Source organism: Desmodus rotundus, chromosome 5 (genome assembly GCF_022682495.2).
Source record: "Desmodus rotundus isolate HL8 chromosome 5, HLdesRot8A.1, whole genome shotgun sequence".
Taxonomy (NCBI): Eukaryota; Metazoa; Chordata; class Mammalia; order Chiroptera; family Phyllostomidae; genus Desmodus; species Desmodus rotundus.
In genome coordinates this window covers 150,668,234-150,688,177 of record NC_071391.1, presented here as the reverse complement: position 1 = coordinate 150,688,177, position 19,944 = coordinate 150,668,234, and the positions used below count along the sequence as shown (strand labels likewise).

The 19,944-nt window shown below is 47.3% G+C and overlaps 1 protein-coding gene across 1 annotated transcript in view; it reads right to left on the bottom strand.

Moving 5' to 3' along the window:
* The window catches only part of ALK (ALK receptor tyrosine kinase), a 630,248-nt gene that overhangs the window by 283,936 nt on the left and 326,368 nt on the right, over positions 1-19,944 (bottom strand). Inside the window, exon 4 of the mRNA XM_053924484.1 lies at positions 9,508-9,709. Coding sequence (XP_053780459.1) covers positions 9,508-9,709 — 202 coding nt within the window. The remainder of the gene's footprint in view (positions 1-9,507; positions 9,710-19,944) is intronic.

Sequence of the window (19,944 nt, the reverse complement as noted above, 5' to 3'; positions counted from 1 at the left end):
TACAGAAACCTGGAGCCCTTCACTGGGAGGAAGACACTCTTGGAGAGAAGGAGAGTGTGAGACAAGTGCCTGAACCAGGGTGAGATCTTTTGAGAGCTTGTAGCAGGACATTTGCTACAAGAAGAGGCAGGGAAGTGATGTGGGGGGTCCAGGGATGAGATCCTTCTGTTTGGAGTCTGCTTTGGTGGGGAGGCAACAGGTTTTCTTGCCACACAAGCTGGTGGCGCAGACACACAAAAGCACGAGCACTCTGAGCAACTGGGTAGGGGCAGGGAAGCTGAGTGACAGACCCAGGGATGGTACAGATACAGTATACTGACTGCATCTTGCCGTGTATAACGCATATGCATAGTTCTGTACTACCTCTTAAAATTTGCATTTTCATTTTTCCCTCAAAAATTTGGGCAAAAAGTGCGCATGACACACGGCAAAATACAGTACTACCCACATTCTCAAGCTGCCAACCATTGGCACACTTGCGTTCTCTGGGTGGGATGCCTTCCTCTCATCTGCACCTAGCCACTCCCCTTTTCCCTTCGGAGCCAGCTCACACATCCTCCCTGGGCTGGCTTGCCTGCCAGCCCCCAGCACACTCAGGCACCCTTTTGGCACCTGTGCACTCATCCATTACAGCCCTTTCCCCATAGCATTGTAACTGTCCCTTGTCGTCCAATGCCAAACCTCATTGTGAACCCCAGTGAAGGATGAGTCATGAACAGCTGCCCCAGACTCATAAACAGTGTTGACAAAACACATGCTGAAACGAATGAGTGAATCCCTCGACACCAGCGGTCTCTTGCCTCAACTCCTCTACCTGTTTCCAGTATCTCCCTCCACACTGGGAATGGTGAGGCTCAGTACACACTTCTGAGATGAGAAGTGATTGTCTCTATGCATTTTGACCTCTCTTTGTATACAACCTATATTTATCATTATGGGATTTGTCAAGATGTCATTCTGACAAGCCCAGGAGTTACAGGTATTCACAATTCTCTCATCTTCCTAGTGCTCAATCCATCAAATATCCGGGGCAGAGTGGGAAAACGAAAGCAACTGGCTCAGAAGAGCCCCTCGACAAGCCCTGGGCTGTCAAATCTCGAAGGTCAAAGCTGGCAGAAGCCCGTGGTCTTTTCATTTATTTTTCTTGACGCCCATCAGTGAAAGCAATTGTGAGTAAAAGTTGTACCTGCCAGGAAAGGAACTGTCCTTTGTACTTAGTGGCAACCTTCACAGTTGAGGTGAGCTCTGACAGCTGCTTCCTGAGCCCCGGGGAGGATTAAACATCTACCCTGCACCTGGGCAGAGGGCAGGCGAAAATACTTTTCATCAAGTGAAGACTCTTCAGTGATCTTGGACTGGGATTTAATTTCAGACCCAGAGCTCAGGTTTGAGAAGAACATTGTAGAATCACCATAAATCGATCTGGTGTTTATTCACCTAACACAGAACCCCTACTATGTGCTAGGTGCCGTGTAAAGTATAAGAAGATACACAAGCCTAGGTCTTTACCTTCAAGACTTGTGGCCCAAAATTAGAAAGCCAAAAATCAGATGCGTCTTCTTGAAAAGAGCTTTTCCTGACTGATGAGAATACGTATCAGTTTTCTCAGAGCCAGGAGTGATGCCAGGGTTCAACTGCAAGGCCTGCTTGGGGAAGTGACATGAGAAAAGGAAAAAAAAGACCCCAAAGATCTGAGTTCCCCAAAGATCTCATGTTCCCCATGACTATAAGCCAATCACTGAACCCACCTGAGATTCAGTTTACTCATCTGTAAAATGACGGTGATACTATACACGACAGATAACAGAGAAGATGGAATGAGTGGATAGATGTTGATGCACCTGGTAACCTGAACGTGCACTATACAGAGTCATCATGAACATTAACATAGTATCTGCCTCCTGAGAACAAAGAGGCTCTTCTGTTGACCCGGACCTAGATGAGAATCAACACGTGACATTCTGAAGAACACACATGGATGGTGGATGGATGGATGCATGCATGCCTGGTTGGGTGGATGGAGGCTCCCTGTGTTCTGAAAGATCTGTGTCTCTCTAGTCTACTTGATGTTCCTCTCAGGCCCCTCTGGCCTTGAAAGCCACAGTGTTTTTGGAGAGAGAATAACAAGCATGTCCTGAGTAGAGCTATGGGTAGAGAGACCAGTCCCATAGACGGCCTTAGATATACTCCAGCCGCCCCAGCTTGGGGGCCGCACACACAGGTTCAGCCATGGGTTGGAAAGCCTTGTCGTAACCCGTCCACCTATGTGAGGGAGAAAAATGACTCTCCACACCTGCAGTCAAGTCCCTCTTCAAGCTTTCTTTTTCACTTTTCCCCTTACTATTTAGTAAATGGATATAAGAAAGCTACCAGCTTATGTTATCAGCCAATTCAAGCTGAGATGTTAGAGGGATTCTTACTTGTCGATGCATACCAGAGTCCCTGTGACACTTTCTGAAATACAATGCTCGTGCTCCTTCTCAAGACTAATAAAATCAGAATCACTTGGGATGACACTCAGCCATATGACTTTTATATAAACGCGTGGTTCTGATTTGTACCCCTGGAGCTGAAGGACTTCCCTATGAATGGCGTCTAGTCCAGGCGCTCTAGAGAGGTCCAGCATTTTAGTAGTTGTTTCAGTATTACTACCCACAGGGGTGAGAAATCAGTTAAATCCAGGCATAGTCAGTAGGGGTAGGACTTGGGGTCCAACTTAGGGAATACAGGGGATTACTACAAGCACGAGGGGTGTAAAATTACTAAATCTGCTCTCTTCACCCCCACTCCCCTCTACCCAGAGCAGCCTGGAGGAGGCCAGCCCTGGACCTCTTGGAGGGGCAGCCAGGGAGGACGCTGGTGGGAGGAGCAAATTAGCACCCACTCTGTGTGTTATCTAATGTAATCCTCACCACAACCCTGTGGGGTGGGCCAATTCTTACCATTTTACAGGTAGGGAAACTGAGACTCACAGAGATTCAAAGACTTGCCTGAGCTCATGCTGTGTGGGAACTGCCTCCCATCACCCTGAGGACCCACGCCTGGTGGCCGCACTATGCTCAGAGAACTCCTGGCTTCCCAACTGTTCCTGTGCCTGGGAAATACACCCTTGACAAGCCTGAGTGTGAGTTTAAGGCTTTAAAAAATTATCTTTAAAGCCTTTGAATGGCTTTCTCTTTTTAGTGTAAATCACCCGAACATTAAAGCCCTTATTGTATATTTATCAGCGTGTTATCCAGACCGAGGGGGAAAAGGGAAAAGCTGACACCATCAATGACTTTGAAAGTGAGAAAATGCTGGGCCTGAAATTAAATCACCGTGACACTGCCACTCCAGGGCATCAATTCCAGTAAATGATCACCTTTTTTATTTCTGATCCGTGTACCATGTAGGCAGGATGCAAGGAGAACTTGGGCTGGGCAGTGTTGGAGGCCATCGGTTTTTGATTTCCCTACACTGGCCAGGTTTGCCGCATTGCTCTGGGCCAACTGGAGTTGACCCCATGTAACTTGACAAAGGCAGTCAGGCATCTTTTCAGAAGCAAATTTGTTGTGGCATCTTTCCATGTTGCCCTATCCTGAGCCTGTTCCTCGCTCAGCCTGCTGAGACCTGGTCTATTTACAGGAAAATTCTGCATTCTGTACATTAGTGGCAGAAAGTCTCTGGAGGTCAGTGATGGGTAACTGTGCTGTTTGCCAGCATGGGAGGGGAGGGGTAGGCCAAAGAGCAGGAGCCTGGGGCAGGGAAAGTCATGTCCTGCTATCCCAGTCCTGAGTGGCAACCGGAGGCGAGGCTGCTGATATCGCAGGATAAAGGAAGGGAGCAGAGTGCAGCTGGGAGCTCCCTTCTAGGTAAGAAGCTAAGGCTGGGAAGGGCTGTGGTGGTTCCACAACCACGCTGCAGATTAGCAGTCAAACGAAGACTGAAACTGCACCGCCTGGCACCCTCTGGGTTAAAGGACTTTGGGTTAGATTACTTTGGCAGGTCTCCCATTAGAACTGTTCCTGGTTTTACAGCTGGGATCTTTGCTCAGAAGTGACTGGTTGACAAACACACTGACATTGGTTTTTCTTTACTTGGGAAGGTCGCCTGCAGATTTTAATCTAAGGGCAGTAGGTTCCAGGACTTCTTGACACAGCTGTTCAGCCGGGAGACAGAGCACAGGACGGCCGGGCTCCTGAGGGTCAGCGTGGGCATGAGTCCTGACCGTGCCAGGAGTGTGCACTCTGACCTTCGTCACATCACATCCTGCCTCCAGGCTCGGTTCCCACCCCTCCCCTCCCTGTCCCCATCAGGAAATCAACTGGGAAAAATGGAACTCAAGTCTCCTCTCAGTATAGGGCCTAAGACCCTGCAGAAAGGTCAAGCTTTGTGCTGAGAATACTCTCATTTCCCTGCCACCCTCTGGAATGAGCCTTGTCTGTGCTATGAAATGGTCCTGACAGTTCATCTTGGTTCAAGCCTGGGTACCACCAAATCCTTTAGGTTTAAATCATCTTTTCTAGGGACGAGGTGGCCGAATGGTTAAGGCGATGAACAGCTAAAACATCTTTTCAAGTATTAGTAATTCAAATGATTGGCAACTTCTATCCCCTCAGGGCCCAATTCTTCCCTCCACACACTGCGGAGTGCTGGTCACACATAATAAAGTCCCCAGATACCCAAGGCTGCGGGAGAAAGCGTTTGCTCAGAGAAGAAACGCTTGTGACGGATGTCCTGGAAGCGGCCCTGGAGAGTCACTTCTGCAGCCAGAAACACCACCAGCCCTTGGGCTTGTGTTTCTGAGTCCAAGAAGACACCGACTTCACACTGACTTCACACTGCCCAGCTGCTGGACTGCTCTTTCCAAACCACGTTTCCGCACAAAGGCGAGAAGTGTAGGAGGCAGAAGCAGGGGCCGGGCTTCCTGTGCTGGCCTGCTGGCCAGTGGTCTTAGCTTAGCTTTTTAATATCCCTGGGACCCAACTTAAAAACGTCTGCACAAGCATGTGCTGTTGCTATTTTGCCTGTGTGTTCCTTATTGGTCTGGATGCTCCTGAAAGCCGTGTCTGTGTTGTTTGCAACTGTGTATTCCCAGCACCTGTTATATGGTAGGTGCACAACACCCATGGTTGTTAAACAAATGTATGAACTGGAGAGAATCTAGCATGTATTAAATGTCTACTACAATTGGGCAAATTGTTGGCCATTTTCCTATGCCATTTCACAACTCACCATATTAAATAGCTATTATCATGTTCATTTAATTCATGGGGACTTTGTGGCTTCTAATGTCTGGTTAAGATGCCCTAGCCTATGCCTGATGGATTCTGTGGCCAGTGGGGCTGGGCCATTTGACATCCCATTTTTCTGCTTCCTTATTTCCGTGCCATTCTGGCTGGCCAGATGAGCAGATGAACAGGCCGGGCACTCATCATCATCATCTGTGCCCTGGGAGACCCTGGCCAAAGCCAGGACATTTTGGCTGGCGTGTGCTCACTCTCTGTGATTCATTAGACCTCATGCATGCTGCTGCTTTCTGAGACAAGGAAGGGAGCAGCTGCTGGGATTCTCTGACGGCCTTCCCATCTCCAGTGCCTCCAAACAGGCTGCTGATCCCCCTGATGTTGCCTGCTCATGACTCATGGCTTGTGGGGCCTTGGTGGCCTCTCTGACTTGTCATTCCTCAGCTCATTCCTTTGCGTCAGGCTCTCCCCAGCTGACTTTGCTATGACAACTTCCTGCCTCATTACTATAAACGCTGAATGTCATTTTCCAAATAGTGGTCCCCAAACCATCATGTTCTGTTCTGAGAAGAAGCTAGCCTCATTTGTAATCATCACCGTGCTTACCACCAGGATTTCACTGTGTCCCCCTTGCCACACTGAAGACTGTGCTGTCGGGGGCATCTCTGACGTTGAAAGGGGTGAGTGTCCATATGGGCAAAATGCCCAGGATCGCAAAACCAAAGGATTTTTGAGACTGACACTGACCCATAATCGGAGAGTAGACAAGTCTCAGTCCTTTGTGCCAAAATTCTGAGCAGTGCAGAGCCAATTAAGGTATTAATGGCTTCTTACATCTGCATCCGGCTCAGAGGGTGCAAAACCCTTCACACCCTTTATTGAATTGACCCCACGGCACCACGTGAACAGGACCAGCAGCATCATCCCTACTGTACAGATGGGAAACTGAGGTTTGGGAGGGGATGGGATTTGCCTAAAGTCATAGAGCTCTCTCATGGAACATCCTTTGGTGGACCATCAAATGCTGGCCTTCTGTATTTCTTGTGCCTCTACTTGTGCCTCTAATAAATAGAAGACAGCCAATAAATGACTGTTCATTGAACTGATGATTGAATAGAGAACTATGACTTGCATTCAGGGCTTTGATTCACAGCATAACAATTTTTTTCTGCTGTGCTACTGTAGATTAATTGAACTTTTGCAGCCATGGGTACAAGCAGCCTGAAGTCAGGCTAGTTAGCTCAGACTCCCTCCGCCCTGTCCAGCCACTGAATTTTCGCATCTATAAAATGAAAGATAACAATAGCACCTGCTTCCCTGTGTGGTTGAGTGTTAGATAAGAAAGTGCATGGAAAGTGCACAGTAGTGACTGGCTAGCAGCTCTAGGAAGTGCTTAATAAGTGTTAGCGATAGTTATTATTATTCGAGGGACTGGGCGTTACATATCTTTGTAAGACAGGACTTAGTATAGTGGTTGGCACACGCACATGAGTGTAGGGCTCAAGACACTTGCCTGTCAACACTGACACACCTCATGTGACATGGAGCAAGCCCATTCCTTCTCCTGGGCCTCAGGTCCCACATTCATGAAATGATGAAGTTGAACAAGGTAGATCCCACGGTTCTTCCCAGCTCCACAACGCTCTGGTTATTTCAGTGGTTCTCAATGCGGATGACTTTTGTACCCCAGGGGACATCTGGCAATGTCCGGAGACATTTTTTTGGTCACAACCAGTACTGGCATCTCATGGGTAGAGGCCTGGGAAGCTGGCTAGGGACCATGCACAGGACAATGTCCACAGAAAGAATTGTCTGGCCCTAGCTGTCAATAATGCCAGGACTGAGCAGCCCAGATCCAGCTCTCCGCAAATACCCAGAGCTCTCTGCACGGCTGGGAGAGTGCCTGTGTCCTGCAGCTTGCCAAAACGCCCAGCACGGCAGAACCCCTCCACGCAGCAGAGCAGTCTACGGAGCGCCCCTTCAGCTGCCCCTCCGTCCTCACCGCACTGATCTTGTTGGAGGCAGGGAGGCTGGCTCAGCCACCTCTAATTTAAATTTGGAATCATGCCTGCTCATCACCAGACTCCAAGACGGCTCCGGCAGGGCTCGGGGACAGCATCCGTGTACCTGATGCACAGAGCCCAGCCTGAGGCAGAGATCCTGTCAGGGTAAGGCAGCCCCAGGCAAAGCCATCAAGTTCAGGGCCTTGCCCTTGCACCCCTGTTCCCATTCTCCCACTGCAACTCCCACCTTCCAGGGATCAGCCAGTTCTGGTGATGGGAGAGTCATCATGGGAAGAACATGCACTGGCCATTGTGGGGGGGACCTGGAGACAGGTGGCCATGGCAGCCTCTGAGGAAGCCCATCTCCCTGTTTTCAGCACATGTGGGGGGACACTGCCATCACATACCCCCTGGGCTCATCTGTCTTGAGGCTATTTCTTGATGCCACCCTTCCTCTGAGTGCCTGCTGAGAGGCTATGGGTTTCCTAGAAAGAGCACCGATGAGGAACGGGAAGACCTGGGGTCCATTTGGGGCCATATCACGTCCCATTTTGTCTCTCTGGCTGTTTTCCCATCGGTTAAATGGGAGCTGACTTGGCAGTTGGGAGCATCGGAAGAGGAAGGGGGTAAGGCGTGCTGCAATCCCCCATGCCATCACACTGACGGGACCATGCCGGGACTGGGCTCTGCTGCTCAGGAAGTGCTGAAATCGCTCTGGCACTCTTCCTCTCACACTCACACACATTCCCAGCTGACATCTCAGGGAGACCCCCCACTCCACTTTCCCCTGCAACATCAGTGAGTCCCCCCACTCCCTGACCCAGCACCTCAACAGATTGATGCCCTGAAGTCCCAGGAGCTCTGAGCGGCCCCCTCTGGTCTCTGTCAGGCTTGCGGGGCAGGAGTCAGAACAAACAGCCCACAAGGCTGGGCAAATGCCTATAGGATGGCACAGCAGCTGAGGCCACCACCAGCCCCACCCATGGATCAGTGGCCTTACTGCCTGGACTTCTCACAAGAAAGGGAGGCCATGCTGGAGGGAGGCTTGGCCCAGAGCACACAGCTCATTCAAAACAATGGGCAGCCCGACAGCCAACATTCCTGCCTTCTGATAAAGAGAGCAAGAGGAGCTAGGTGGCTGGGGTCTCCCAGCCAGCCCCAGAAGGCATTTCAGAGACAAAAGATGGATATGAGTTTATGTACGGGGACAGCATCCTTCTTGAAGCCAAGATTTCATTCCTGCTGGGATTGTAGCCGCTTGTAGTTTTTTGAAACACAACTAAATGTAGACAGGTCAGCAGGGGAGTGGGGTGGATTACTAAGGAGGCCACATAGCTTTACTGAAAAAGCAGCAGGCAGAATCCCCCTTCCCCAACCCAGCACATCATGGAGGTGGAGGATGGGTAACATCATTGTTCAGATGGGACCCTCTGCAAGGTATTTTCTTAGAGAAGATAACTCTGAGCTTAGCTAAAAACTAGAGATCTTTCTCCTAAAAACATGCCTAAAGAAGGATCTCTCATTCTTATTGATTATGAAGTAATCAGATCTGGGGCCATTCAAAACTGGGGTCTTACAATGGTATTTACACCTATGGAATGAGAAAAAAAGCAGGCACAGAGACGCCCTGGTTCAAGTTGGCTTCCTAATGTCACCACTTCGAGAGGCACAAGGGATCACTAAGTAAGCAGGTGAGTATCTTCTGGAAGCACAGAATAGCTCACTGACATGAGTACTGGGTGTGACTTCTGTGTTGTGTAAGCCTTCGATGTTCTAGAACACAGGTTGTTCCAAACTCTGTTGAATTGATGCTGTTGTGGTCTCCCTGACCAGTTCTGCTCTGGGGTCCCACACTCCTGGAGGACCTGCTTGGGTGGCTACAATAGTTTGCTCTTTGCCTTCCCGCCAAAATTCTGCTGGTACAACCCAGTTTCCAGCATATTAAATTACTTTCATTTTGGCCTTTTAACACTCCCCTTGGCTGTTCTCTTCTTGGCTCCATCTGGATTTTGGGAAATGAATACCCACTCATTAAATATCCACTCTGCCAGCTGGTTCTCTGGCCTCTGGAAGGGCCACCAGCTTGGCCAGCCAGAGGGCTCCACAGAACAGTGCCTGAGACACTGTCCAGGGAAAATGAGCAGTTATGGTTCAATCTGGTCCCTACCCATTAAAGGGCAATTTTGAGTTTTAAGTAGATGTCACAGACTCTGGAAATTTGCAGCCCAAAGCCAAATTGCCTTTGATATGCTGAATTTTGGAATGGGAAAAAAACTTACCCATGCTTCCCCGGAGTGGGTACCAGGAGGATCTCTCTTCCAGCCTCGTTGTGGGGCAGCAGCTGGGCGGCGTACCTCCCGGAAGGCTGCAGGTGCCTGTGCACGGAGACAGCCAGCCTGCAGTGCTCGCTGCTGCTCCTCATCCACGGGCTCAGGATGGTGTGTTTGGAGTTCGCTGAGGTGTTCAGGAGGAGGAAGGAGCCTGCAGAGAGACAGGGAACATGACTCTGCAGGTGTGTCCAGACCGGTGCACCCACAGGAGCTCTGTGGTGGGATTTAGAGACCAGTGGCATCAAAGTCTGCAACGCTGGAGGTCTTTATCACCTTCCTTGCACACCCCAGCCCTCTTCCCCCTCTGTTAGGTTGTCTTTGTAAGAGAACGGTGACTGAGGAGAGCACTTTATAATTAGGCAGACCAAGGTTCTCACCTTAGCGCCCCTGCTTACTAGCTTTATGTCCCTGAGTCTCAGGTTCTTCACCTATAAAACGGAAATGAAAACATCTATTTCAAAGGGTGGTTGCAAGGGGTATGTGAGATGAGCATGGACAGTACTTCACCAAGTTTTAAGTAGGGAGGAGGCACCCTATTACATAACCAATTATTTGATTTCAACTGCCTTCTAAGTTAAAGTAGAGATGACAGCTCACAGATTCTTTGCCAGCCAATAGGCCCAATTCACGAAGTCCCATAGGAAACAGGGGAAGACGAGTGCATATTACCTAATCCCCAAAGAGTGCCCAGAGTCAGAAACCAACCCAGGTGCTAAGACATTCTTACAGATCCACATTCTGGTCTAGGGGACAGCCTGATAGAGTCACTCTTTCCAAAAATGTGCCAAAAGTAAAGCCAGGACGTCAGTGCCATCTTGTAAATACCAACGCAGGGTACCTCACCCCCACAAACCAGGACATTCTGGGTATCTCAGACAGTCCTACAAGTCACAGTTTAAATCAGAGCTGACCTGAGTTCTCCGTATCACATTCAAGTCAAAGCGAGACACAATTCACAACTGTTGGACAATTCAGTGTTTCCCAGTAACGGATGGGTTGGCTCTAGGCTCCCACATAGTCATGACTGGTTCAGGGTTTGCCTTGAGAGTGAGTGGCTTGGAAAGGAAGTACTTGGGTCACTTACTATGTAGTAGTTAGGATCACGGCTCCTGCTCCTTGTTTACTAGCTGAGTGATCTTGGACAAAGCACTGACTTTCTCAGGATTCAATTTTCTGTTTATAAAATAGGGTGAGAAGGGTTGGTTGAATTTAGTAATCCCTTAAGATTCATATCTGCTTTTGAGTCTGTGAGTCATGTGAATTTGCAACTGGTCTCCACAAAGAAAGCCCTGCAAACCCCCTTGGTGCCGTGCCTGTGGCAGAGTGTCCCTCTGGGGCGAGCCCACCCTACTTCCAGTAGCACTGGCCAAGTGACCTGCAAGAAACTCACATTCATGGGATTACTGTCAGCATAAAAGCAGAGCATCCCTCCTGATGCATTAACTTTACTGGCCACGCTTCTGCATTGAATTTTGGGACCATTGGACGCTGCTTCTCTTGCAGTGGCAGCTGTTCCAACAAGATCCCTAACGCTTCCAGTGGGAACCAGCTAATGAGTGCTCAGCCTTTTACCATTCTCCACATCCCCCGCACCTCAAATTAGTCTCCTCCAGATAACTCAATTTACCAAGTAGGCAAATGAACTAGCAGCCTGCAATAGAGAATGATGCAGATAAAAGAAAAACAGGGTGGGAGGGGGGCTTCCTAGGAGAAGCAAAGCAGTTTCCAAGGAGAAGGTATTGTGTTGAGACTGGAGATCCGTAATATCCTGGAAGTAGGAAAGTTTGACTTCTGATTAAAATCAGGATGAGGTCAGCCCAAGACTATTTCTGAGCTGGATGGGGGACATGGGTCAGTACTGGGAATGGAACCCTCTGTAATTGTTAGAAAGTTTTAGCAGGGTACATGGGCCTTTGAAAAGTGTTCTACAACCCTCAGTAGATAATCTACATTATTACCCTGTTTTACAATGGGAGAGACATTCTTGTCATGGACGTGAGGTAAAATAAAAGGATTAGAATCACAGACTCTGAATTAAAAAGGACTCACCGATCATGTCATGTAACGCCCTTGTTTTTCTATGAAAGCAGACGAGATCAGAATGGAAAAATGACTTGTTCGAAGTCTTCTTCAACTGAAAGTCCAGACCAGACTCCAGGTCTCTGGACTCCTAACCAGTGCTGATTTCCTTCTGCCTTTCTCATCGTCCCACTGTGTCCTTTATCCTGAAACATGACCAAGGTGGCCTGTGGCCCAGTTGTGTAGCACAGGAATTCAGATGGATGGGGAAGGAGAAAGACAGGCACGTGGGTGCTGAATCAAACCGATTTGTCCACTGGCTTCCTTATGCACTCCTTTCTGCCCTCAGATGTCATTTACTGTGTGCCTACAAGCAAATATCAGGCCCTGGCTCTGCCCTGGGGACACAGACATGGACGAGACGCAGCTCTGACCTTCAAGGCACGTCTGATCTGGAGAGGTGTGGAGAGGTCTGCAATAACTACAATCAAAAGTAGAGGTGCCAGAGTCATGACACATACAGGGAATGCACTTCGGGAGGCTCCAGGAGGGAGACATTCAGTTCAATTGGGAAGATTCATAGAGAAGATGACCTTGGAGCTGGGTCTTAAAGGGCAAGAAGAACAAAGGTGCTGGCAGAATCCACCGTGCAGGAGTTGAGAGGCATGTGCGGGCATGCAGAAAGTGTGCCGTGGCGTCCGACTGCAGAGCGGAGTGCATGAAGAGAAGCTGGGAAATAAGAAAGGCTAGGGTGATGGGTGTGGGACCAGACCATACAGAATTTTTATTCCGGGCTGGAGATGTTAAGCTTTATTTTGTGGACAATAGGCAGCCAGAAAAGGTTTCTGAGCAGGACAGTGACATCATCAGGGAGGTGCTTCAGGAAGATTAATCTGGCACAGTGGGGGCAAAGGGGGATCAGCAGTGACTCAGCCTCATCCTACCCCAGCAGTCCTCTCTCAACAAGGATGCGACTGAATGTAGGCACGATGTGATTGGTAAGTTACTGTTTCAGGCAGAGTCACTGTGCTGGGAACAGACTCTGGGGCTGACTGGGGTTTCCAACACTGTACTAGACTAGGGTGTGCCTGTCCAGAGCAGGTGAGAGCTGGGAAACACCCATGGGACGGACTCTTGCTCCAGGCACTTTGGCGGCATGGTCTGGGGTTAAGATAAACCCACACATGTCACACATAAGGTGCCCTGGTCTGAGATCTTGCTCTGATGTATCCAAATTGATGGAAAGTCGAACTGAAACCAATTTGGGGGCTTCTGAAGGAAAGAACGTGGGAAAATACAGGAGGTGTTACCCTGCTCAGACAGATTACATGCGTGTGCTCACGTGCACACAGACACATGCAGACACACGCACACACCCCTGGAAAATTCAAGTTCCAGCAGGAGAACAGGAAGCTGAAGATGCTGGGACTTAGGACCTTCCTGCCCCACTGTTCCTCCCGGTGGGCGTGGGAACATGCAAATTCAGTCCTTGTGATCCAGCACCTCAGTAACAGGGCTCTTTCAAAGCTGACTGCAAGATGGATGGTTTCTCCACTTCTAATATGTGAGACGATGTTTAGAGGAATTTTATTTGGTGCAACTGGACTATCAATAAGAGACTGAAGTTAAAGTATTTTCAATGAAACTCTGTTGTTGAGAGCTATCTCTCCATCAGCAGTGTCCCTCAACCAAAAAAAAAAAAAAAAGAAGAAAGAAAAAGAAAAAGAATACATTTCATAAACTCCTTGGGATATTGTCAGTATAAATCTTTTAAAGTCAGTGAGAATTTACCTCTCCTCTCTCTCTTTTCTGTTTCCTGTTTGTTTTGCTCAGGATAGCCTGGGGCTGTGTGAAGGCTCCCGGGTCCCTTTTAATTAAGAAGGAAGGCCTGGCCGCTCACAGACCTTCCCCCATTGTAGGCCGCGGGGGAATGGAGAGGATCAAAAGCTGCGTTCATACAGTGCTAGGATTAGGTCATGTTTTCCTTATTATTGGATTGTGTTGATGTGTCCAATGATTAAATATGAAATAGTTATTATTTTTACCTTTCGTCACCAATACAGGGATGTGTTGCTCTCATCTCAGCCAGCAGGGCTCAAATTACAGGCCAGAAACCAAAGGCCGTGAGCCTTAAGGTCAGACCCTTTCATATCCAGGCTCTGTCTCTATCCAGCTCTAGGCTTTCGACAAATTATTTAAGCTCTTTAAACCTTAGTTTGCTCAAATACAGTATGGGTATAGCTTACCTGCTATGGCTTTTGTGGAGATTAAATTAAATAATACGCATAAAGTGGCCAGAATAGGTCCTGGCTCTTAGTAGGTAAGTGGTAAACGGTGATTTCTTGCTTCGAGGGGTGTCTTAATCTAGAAATCCTTTATTCATCACTGTACTTGGGATCAGAAGGATGGGATCTGAGCCCTAGCTCTGCCACTACCGAATTTCCTTTGTTTGTGAAATGAAAGGGCTGGCTAGAGTCTCTCTAAGGACCCTACAGCCCCAACCTGTCAGTCATTCTATGTGCCTGCCTAGAATATTATTAATCTAAGGGAACCCTGTCAAGTCTCCAAGCCCCCAAGTCCTAAAGACTTCTCCTAATTCACCTCTCTGGGGGTTCTGTACCAAGAGTTTCAGTCAACTGGCCAAATACTCTGTGAACCGTGATTCCCTGCTCCGCTCCCTCACTTCCAACTTATACACACGCATCTGGGTCACCTGTCCTCGCGCCATTTGTTTCTGCAGACACTTCTGTGGTAAGGCTGGTACCGCTGCTGACTGTCTGGTATAACACAACGCTTACCACAGGTGGGTGTTCAGTGACTTTTAAAAACCAGAGTAATATACACACATGGCAATAAATAAAATTGTTCAGAATGACTAATAATAATAATAATTAAAAGAAAACTATCCCCAAATGATGCTCCTCTCACGAAGTCTCAAAAAATGGCAGCAGTGTGGTGGTTATGGGGGGCTGAGGGGGCAGGAAGGAGGGTGGGTAGAGGGGGGATAAATGGTAATGGAAAAAAATACAATAAAAATGAACTATTAAAACATAAAGAAAGATTTCTAATTTCTTTTGCCTCATGACTCTACATATTATGATCATAGTGTTTGTGGGTCCAACAAATTTAGTTCCTTCCACTGATCGTACAGTAAGAAGAATGATGCTGTCCCCCTTCTAATACTTGATTTTTTAAATCCCTTTTTACTCTTTTATTACTCACCTTTTTAATTTTACATGGCAAATTTATTACTGGCTCCATCAGCTTCAGACAGCACCACCTCACTCTCCTCACCGGAAGATGAAGCCATTAGTCTTTCTGCCTCTGTCTGCACTTTTCCTCTCCCACGTCCGCTCCCCAAGTCAGCCGCGCCTTTCCTTTCCATTGTCAAGGCTGTATACGGATGATTAAGTTTTGTGTTTTGTTTGCAAGTTGATTCTAAACACTGAAGATCAATAAGCAAATCTTTTATACTGATGACTGTATATTTGTGCACTGCGGTGAACAAGGTTGGATTTATAATCTTCTCTACAGGTCTAATGATACATCCCCTCCATGGAGAATGTTTCCAGTATCACGATCAAATGAATACTCTCTCTCTCCCTCTCTCTCTCTCTCTCTCTCTCTCTCCCCCTCCCTCCCTCCCTCTCTCTCTCTCATATACGCGCACACACAGCCACTTTTCAAAATTGTGCTATATTTTGATTTGCCGAGTATTTGACTCAGGACTTTCTTGCACAGTTTGTTTTTCTAGAATTCTCTAATTGCTTTTCTCTATTTTCTATCTTCTTTCCTTCCTCTCTTTTATTTATTTTCTATTTGCCTATCTGACCATATCACTACCACTTCTATATACCCCTTGAAGATCTTTCACATCTTTTGGAAGTCACTGACTTCCTGTTTTAATTTGTAACCTTTGCTTTCTGGGCCTCCGGTACAGCTATATTATCCTGGAACTTCTTTTCACTGGGACGCTTCCATTAGTCCCACCATCCTGAGGACACTTCTTCAGGGGGAAACTTCTCTGTGGGTTTTTTGAATATCTCAAATATTTTTACTTTGCCTTCACACTTGGTTGGTAGCTTTGCTGGCCACAGTTTCTAGATTAGGAATTATGCTGTAGAAATGTGAATGCCCAGCTTTATTGTTGCTTAGCATCAGTGCCTGAGAAGTCTGAGGTGGTTTTTATTGTTAATTTCTTTGTAGTCAGTCTGTTTTTTTTCTCGTTGGAAGCTGTCAGGATCTTCCTTTAACACTGCGGTGCTGAAACTTCAGTATACCATATCTAGGTACGGATCTCTATGGGAATTCCTACGTGGCATTTGATGGGCTCTTTTAATCAGAAATACACGTCTCTTTCATCTTTGATAAGTGTGTTTTATTGTTTATCTGATATTTTCATTCCCCACCCGTCTTCTCAGTCTTGAATCTTTCTGAAGAGCTTTATCATATAAGTAACCTTTTACCCAATTTATCTTTGTTTCCTCTGATGTCAATTTTTTATGTTGATATTTCATTTTCATGCTTCTGGGCTCTTAATGTTGTCAGGAAAAAAAGACAACAGGCCCAAAGTGGAGTCAATTGTACAAAGCCCCATATCACCAACCTGAGAATTAATACCTACCTTAATTCCAGTTTTAGCCTCTCCCAGGAATGGAATCTTAAACTAGCCAACCTGGAATTCTCTGGTCAGCACTAATGAGGTCAGCTGTCTGATAGACGCTGCTGTCTCCTAAAGGAAGATGACCTTGCTACAACCAATCCACTTTTTGCTAGTGTAACTGCCTTGTCCCGCTCCCTTCTGAATATAAAAGTCTTTCGTTTTGTACAGCCTCTTGGAGGCCCTTCCTATTTGCTAGAGGAGATGCTGCCCAGTCATAAATCATTGAACAAAGCCAGTAAGATTAAAATTTTCTCAGTTGAATTTTGTTTTTTAACCATATGTTGGATGATCCTGGACCAGTCCCTTATATTTTCATAGGAGAGACTAGGAATGCTGGTAGAACTTCTATGTACATAGGCTATGCTTCTTCTCTATGCCAGAATCGGCCTGATGGCAAAGGTCAGGGACAGGCCATTTTATAGGTGCCTGCTCTCCAATGCCAGCATAATGGATATGTCACTCTGGGCATGACTGCCCTTCTCTAGTTCTTTGAGTTCACATAGGAGCAGCCCTAGTTCTTCCAGTTCACTTGGATTTTTACAAAAGATCTCCCTTTGTCTTTCCCCTGTGGTTAAGCATCCTGCTATCTTTTAGCCTGAAAAACGGTATTGAAAAGGGGCTGGAGACCATATGGGTTAATAACACCACAGAGGAATTTCTTCCTCCTCAGTCTCATACTTCCTTCTGCAGGAGATTTATCAGTAGTCCCGTGGTGCCTCCCAGCAGACGGGCTCCCTCCTCTGCTCTAACCCCCTTGTGGGTCTTTGCAGCTATGGTGACTATATTTGCTCCATGGAGAGCTTCCATCTCTTGTTTTTGCCCTAGATATCACTCATGGCTCCCTACCTGTTCTGTTTACGATTCAGAATTTATTCCTCCACTAAATCCTTTATTATCACTTTAGTGGGATTGCAGGAGAGGAGACAAATGTGTGCTCAATCCACCATTCAGAACCAGAAGGCTCTTAATCATTCTCTGAGTGAGAATCTGAATAAACAAAACCCTGAATGGACAGATTGCCATCTCAATAAATCACACATGATTCTGGCACTATTGGCTAATTGTATATATTGCAATTAGCCTGTTAGATCATTACTGTAAGCTATCACTTATTCAAGTGATCATAATGCCATTCATATCAGGTGGAACCTAGGGAGCAGCAGAAGTTTAATGGGCTGGAATATGGACCGAAGGAGTGCAGTGTGACGCACACAGGCCTCCACCACTAGAGGCGGGGTCAGGGAGCAATTCTCCACGGAACACCAGCCCTGCAAGGTGTTAAGGGGTATTATGAGAAAGCTCTGGGATCAAGCAAGTTTGAGGATTACTGGGTTAAACAAAAATAAACGGGCTCTTTTACTGCAGGACTTCTGAAAACCTTAATATGCCAATGAGAGTTGTACGTCTTCAAGAGTGGAATACAAAATGAAGATTTCCCCAACTCCTTTAAGCACAGAACTCTTTTTGCCATTATGTATAATGTGCCATGTAATATGCTTCGGAAACCCTCCTCTAATCTATTTCTGCTCTAGAGACCATTTGCAGAAAGTAAGAAAGGAAGAAAATATCATGAAGAAGAAACGACATTCTAGAGGGGGAATAATATCTCTATATTATATCTACATTCATATCATCTCTTAAATCTTATGTCTTCTCTGTTTGTCTGACTTTCAAACTGTCCTCTTAGCAGGAACTACGCTCCTCATGGCAGAATAGTGCTTTTGGAAAGGCTCCTCTGAGTTACTGCTTTGGTCTTTCTACCCGAGGCAACGTAAAAATGCTACATTCCATATCTGACTTTGGAAATGTCAGAGACAGACACAAACATGGCGGTCACCCAGCAAGGTCCTTGCTGCACTTGGAGGACCTGGCTGAGTTCACGCTGCAGGTTAGTGCTGGGTCTGGGATTGGAAGCAAGGTATCCGCCCCTGTGCAGTGGGAAGCCTGGTCCCTGCCCGCCTGTGAGAGAAATCCACAATGTTTCCAGGCAAACATCCTGTGGTTTTGGTCCCCAGTTGCCCCACCGTCACTTTCCTTTCTCTGCACCCTCACAGCTCTGAGGAACAGGCCCGGGAGGTCTCATGCCCGCCCATGTGACTGTCCCCAGAGGTCACAGACTAAGGTCTGGGCAGGTAGGACCCAGGCATACTAGTCCTCCCTTGAACATCACAAATGGGCTTCAGCATGGTCACCAGTGGCTGGGCAGGATTGGAGGGTCTCCTCTGTTCATGTGGCCGTATGAAGTGGCCAGATCAAACTGGGGTCACTGAAAGAGTTCCCTTATTGTATATTTCACTAGTTCTAATTCTACTCCCTATGTAGCCTCAACACGGGTGTTAGATTTGAGAGCAGAATTTTGAAATTTATAGGAAGGAGCAGGTGGAATCACCGTCACTGGAATGCTTTGGAATAACCCAGGACTCCAGAACTTCAAAGACCTAGAGCTCTTGGTGATCATTTAGTGCCACCTCTTTACCGTGCAGGCGAGGACATTCAGTCCAGCGAGGGGAAAAGAACGCCCGGGTAGCTGAGCTACGCTAGGGCCTGGCGTCTCTGGTCCCGGTCCTACGCTGTTCACTGCCTGCCTCACTCTGCCATGATGCCAAATACTTGGAATTAGCTCAGCGACCCTCTTCTACCAGGACTCCCACTTATTGTTTTTCTGCACCCTCTTTGGGAAGCACTTTGAAGAGAAATGGTATCAGTGTTTGAGATCAGATGATTAGAAAAACCAAGTGTGTTCATTAAGGGAGGAAAGGGAGGTGGAGGGAGTGTATTTTTCTTGACAGTATTATTAATCTTAACATAATGAGTTCAGTTGTAGCCTAAAGTAGTAGTACATTTGCATGTCTGGTGGCATTCTGTAAATTACCTCTCAGAGGCAAGAGTGCCCCAGGAATGGTAAAACATATCTATGCTTGCGTGTGTGCATAGTAAACACATGTATATTTGTGTGTTTGCATATATATAGCTACATCTATTACATACATACACACACACGTATTTACAGTTGACCACTGAACAACACGGGTTTGAACTGCACAGGCCCACCTACCTATACAGGGAGTTGTTTTCAGTCGACCAGTTGTTTTCAGGCTCAGTTCTGTGGGCTGCGCAGTTCGAACCCTCCTTGCTCTAGGGCACAGGTGGCAGACACAAGGCCCTCGGGCCACGTCCAGCGCTCCACCTTGTTTTATCTGGCCCGGCACCATCAGGCCTTTTGAAGGCAACTGTGAGGCCAACGCGGCCACTGGTGAAAATGAGTTTGACACCCCTGCTCTAGGGTCAAACCCTGTGGTTGGGAATCCATGTCTGCACAGGGCCCACGGCCGTCATACATGGACTTCTGACTGCGCGGAAGGTTGGCGCCCCAACCCCCATGCTGTTCAACTGTGTATGTATAGGTACAGGGTCTCTGACCGTGTTAAAAAGAATAAACCTTTTGGGGGGAAGACACATAGGTTTTTGTTTGTGCGTGTGTGTTTACCCAACAGATTTTATTTAGGAAAAGAAAGGAAAAAGCCAATAACCTCTACATACTGCATGTGTGTCCTGGGGTGTCAGCAAAAAAAAAAAAAGTCATAAAAGGCAAAGCAAATAAATAGAAGGAAACAGAAGCTAAAGTGCTGAGAAATCCTTTTTTCCCCTAAGAGCTCATTTTGGTAATCCTCAAGGAAAATAGAAAAGCACTTGATCTGACAAGA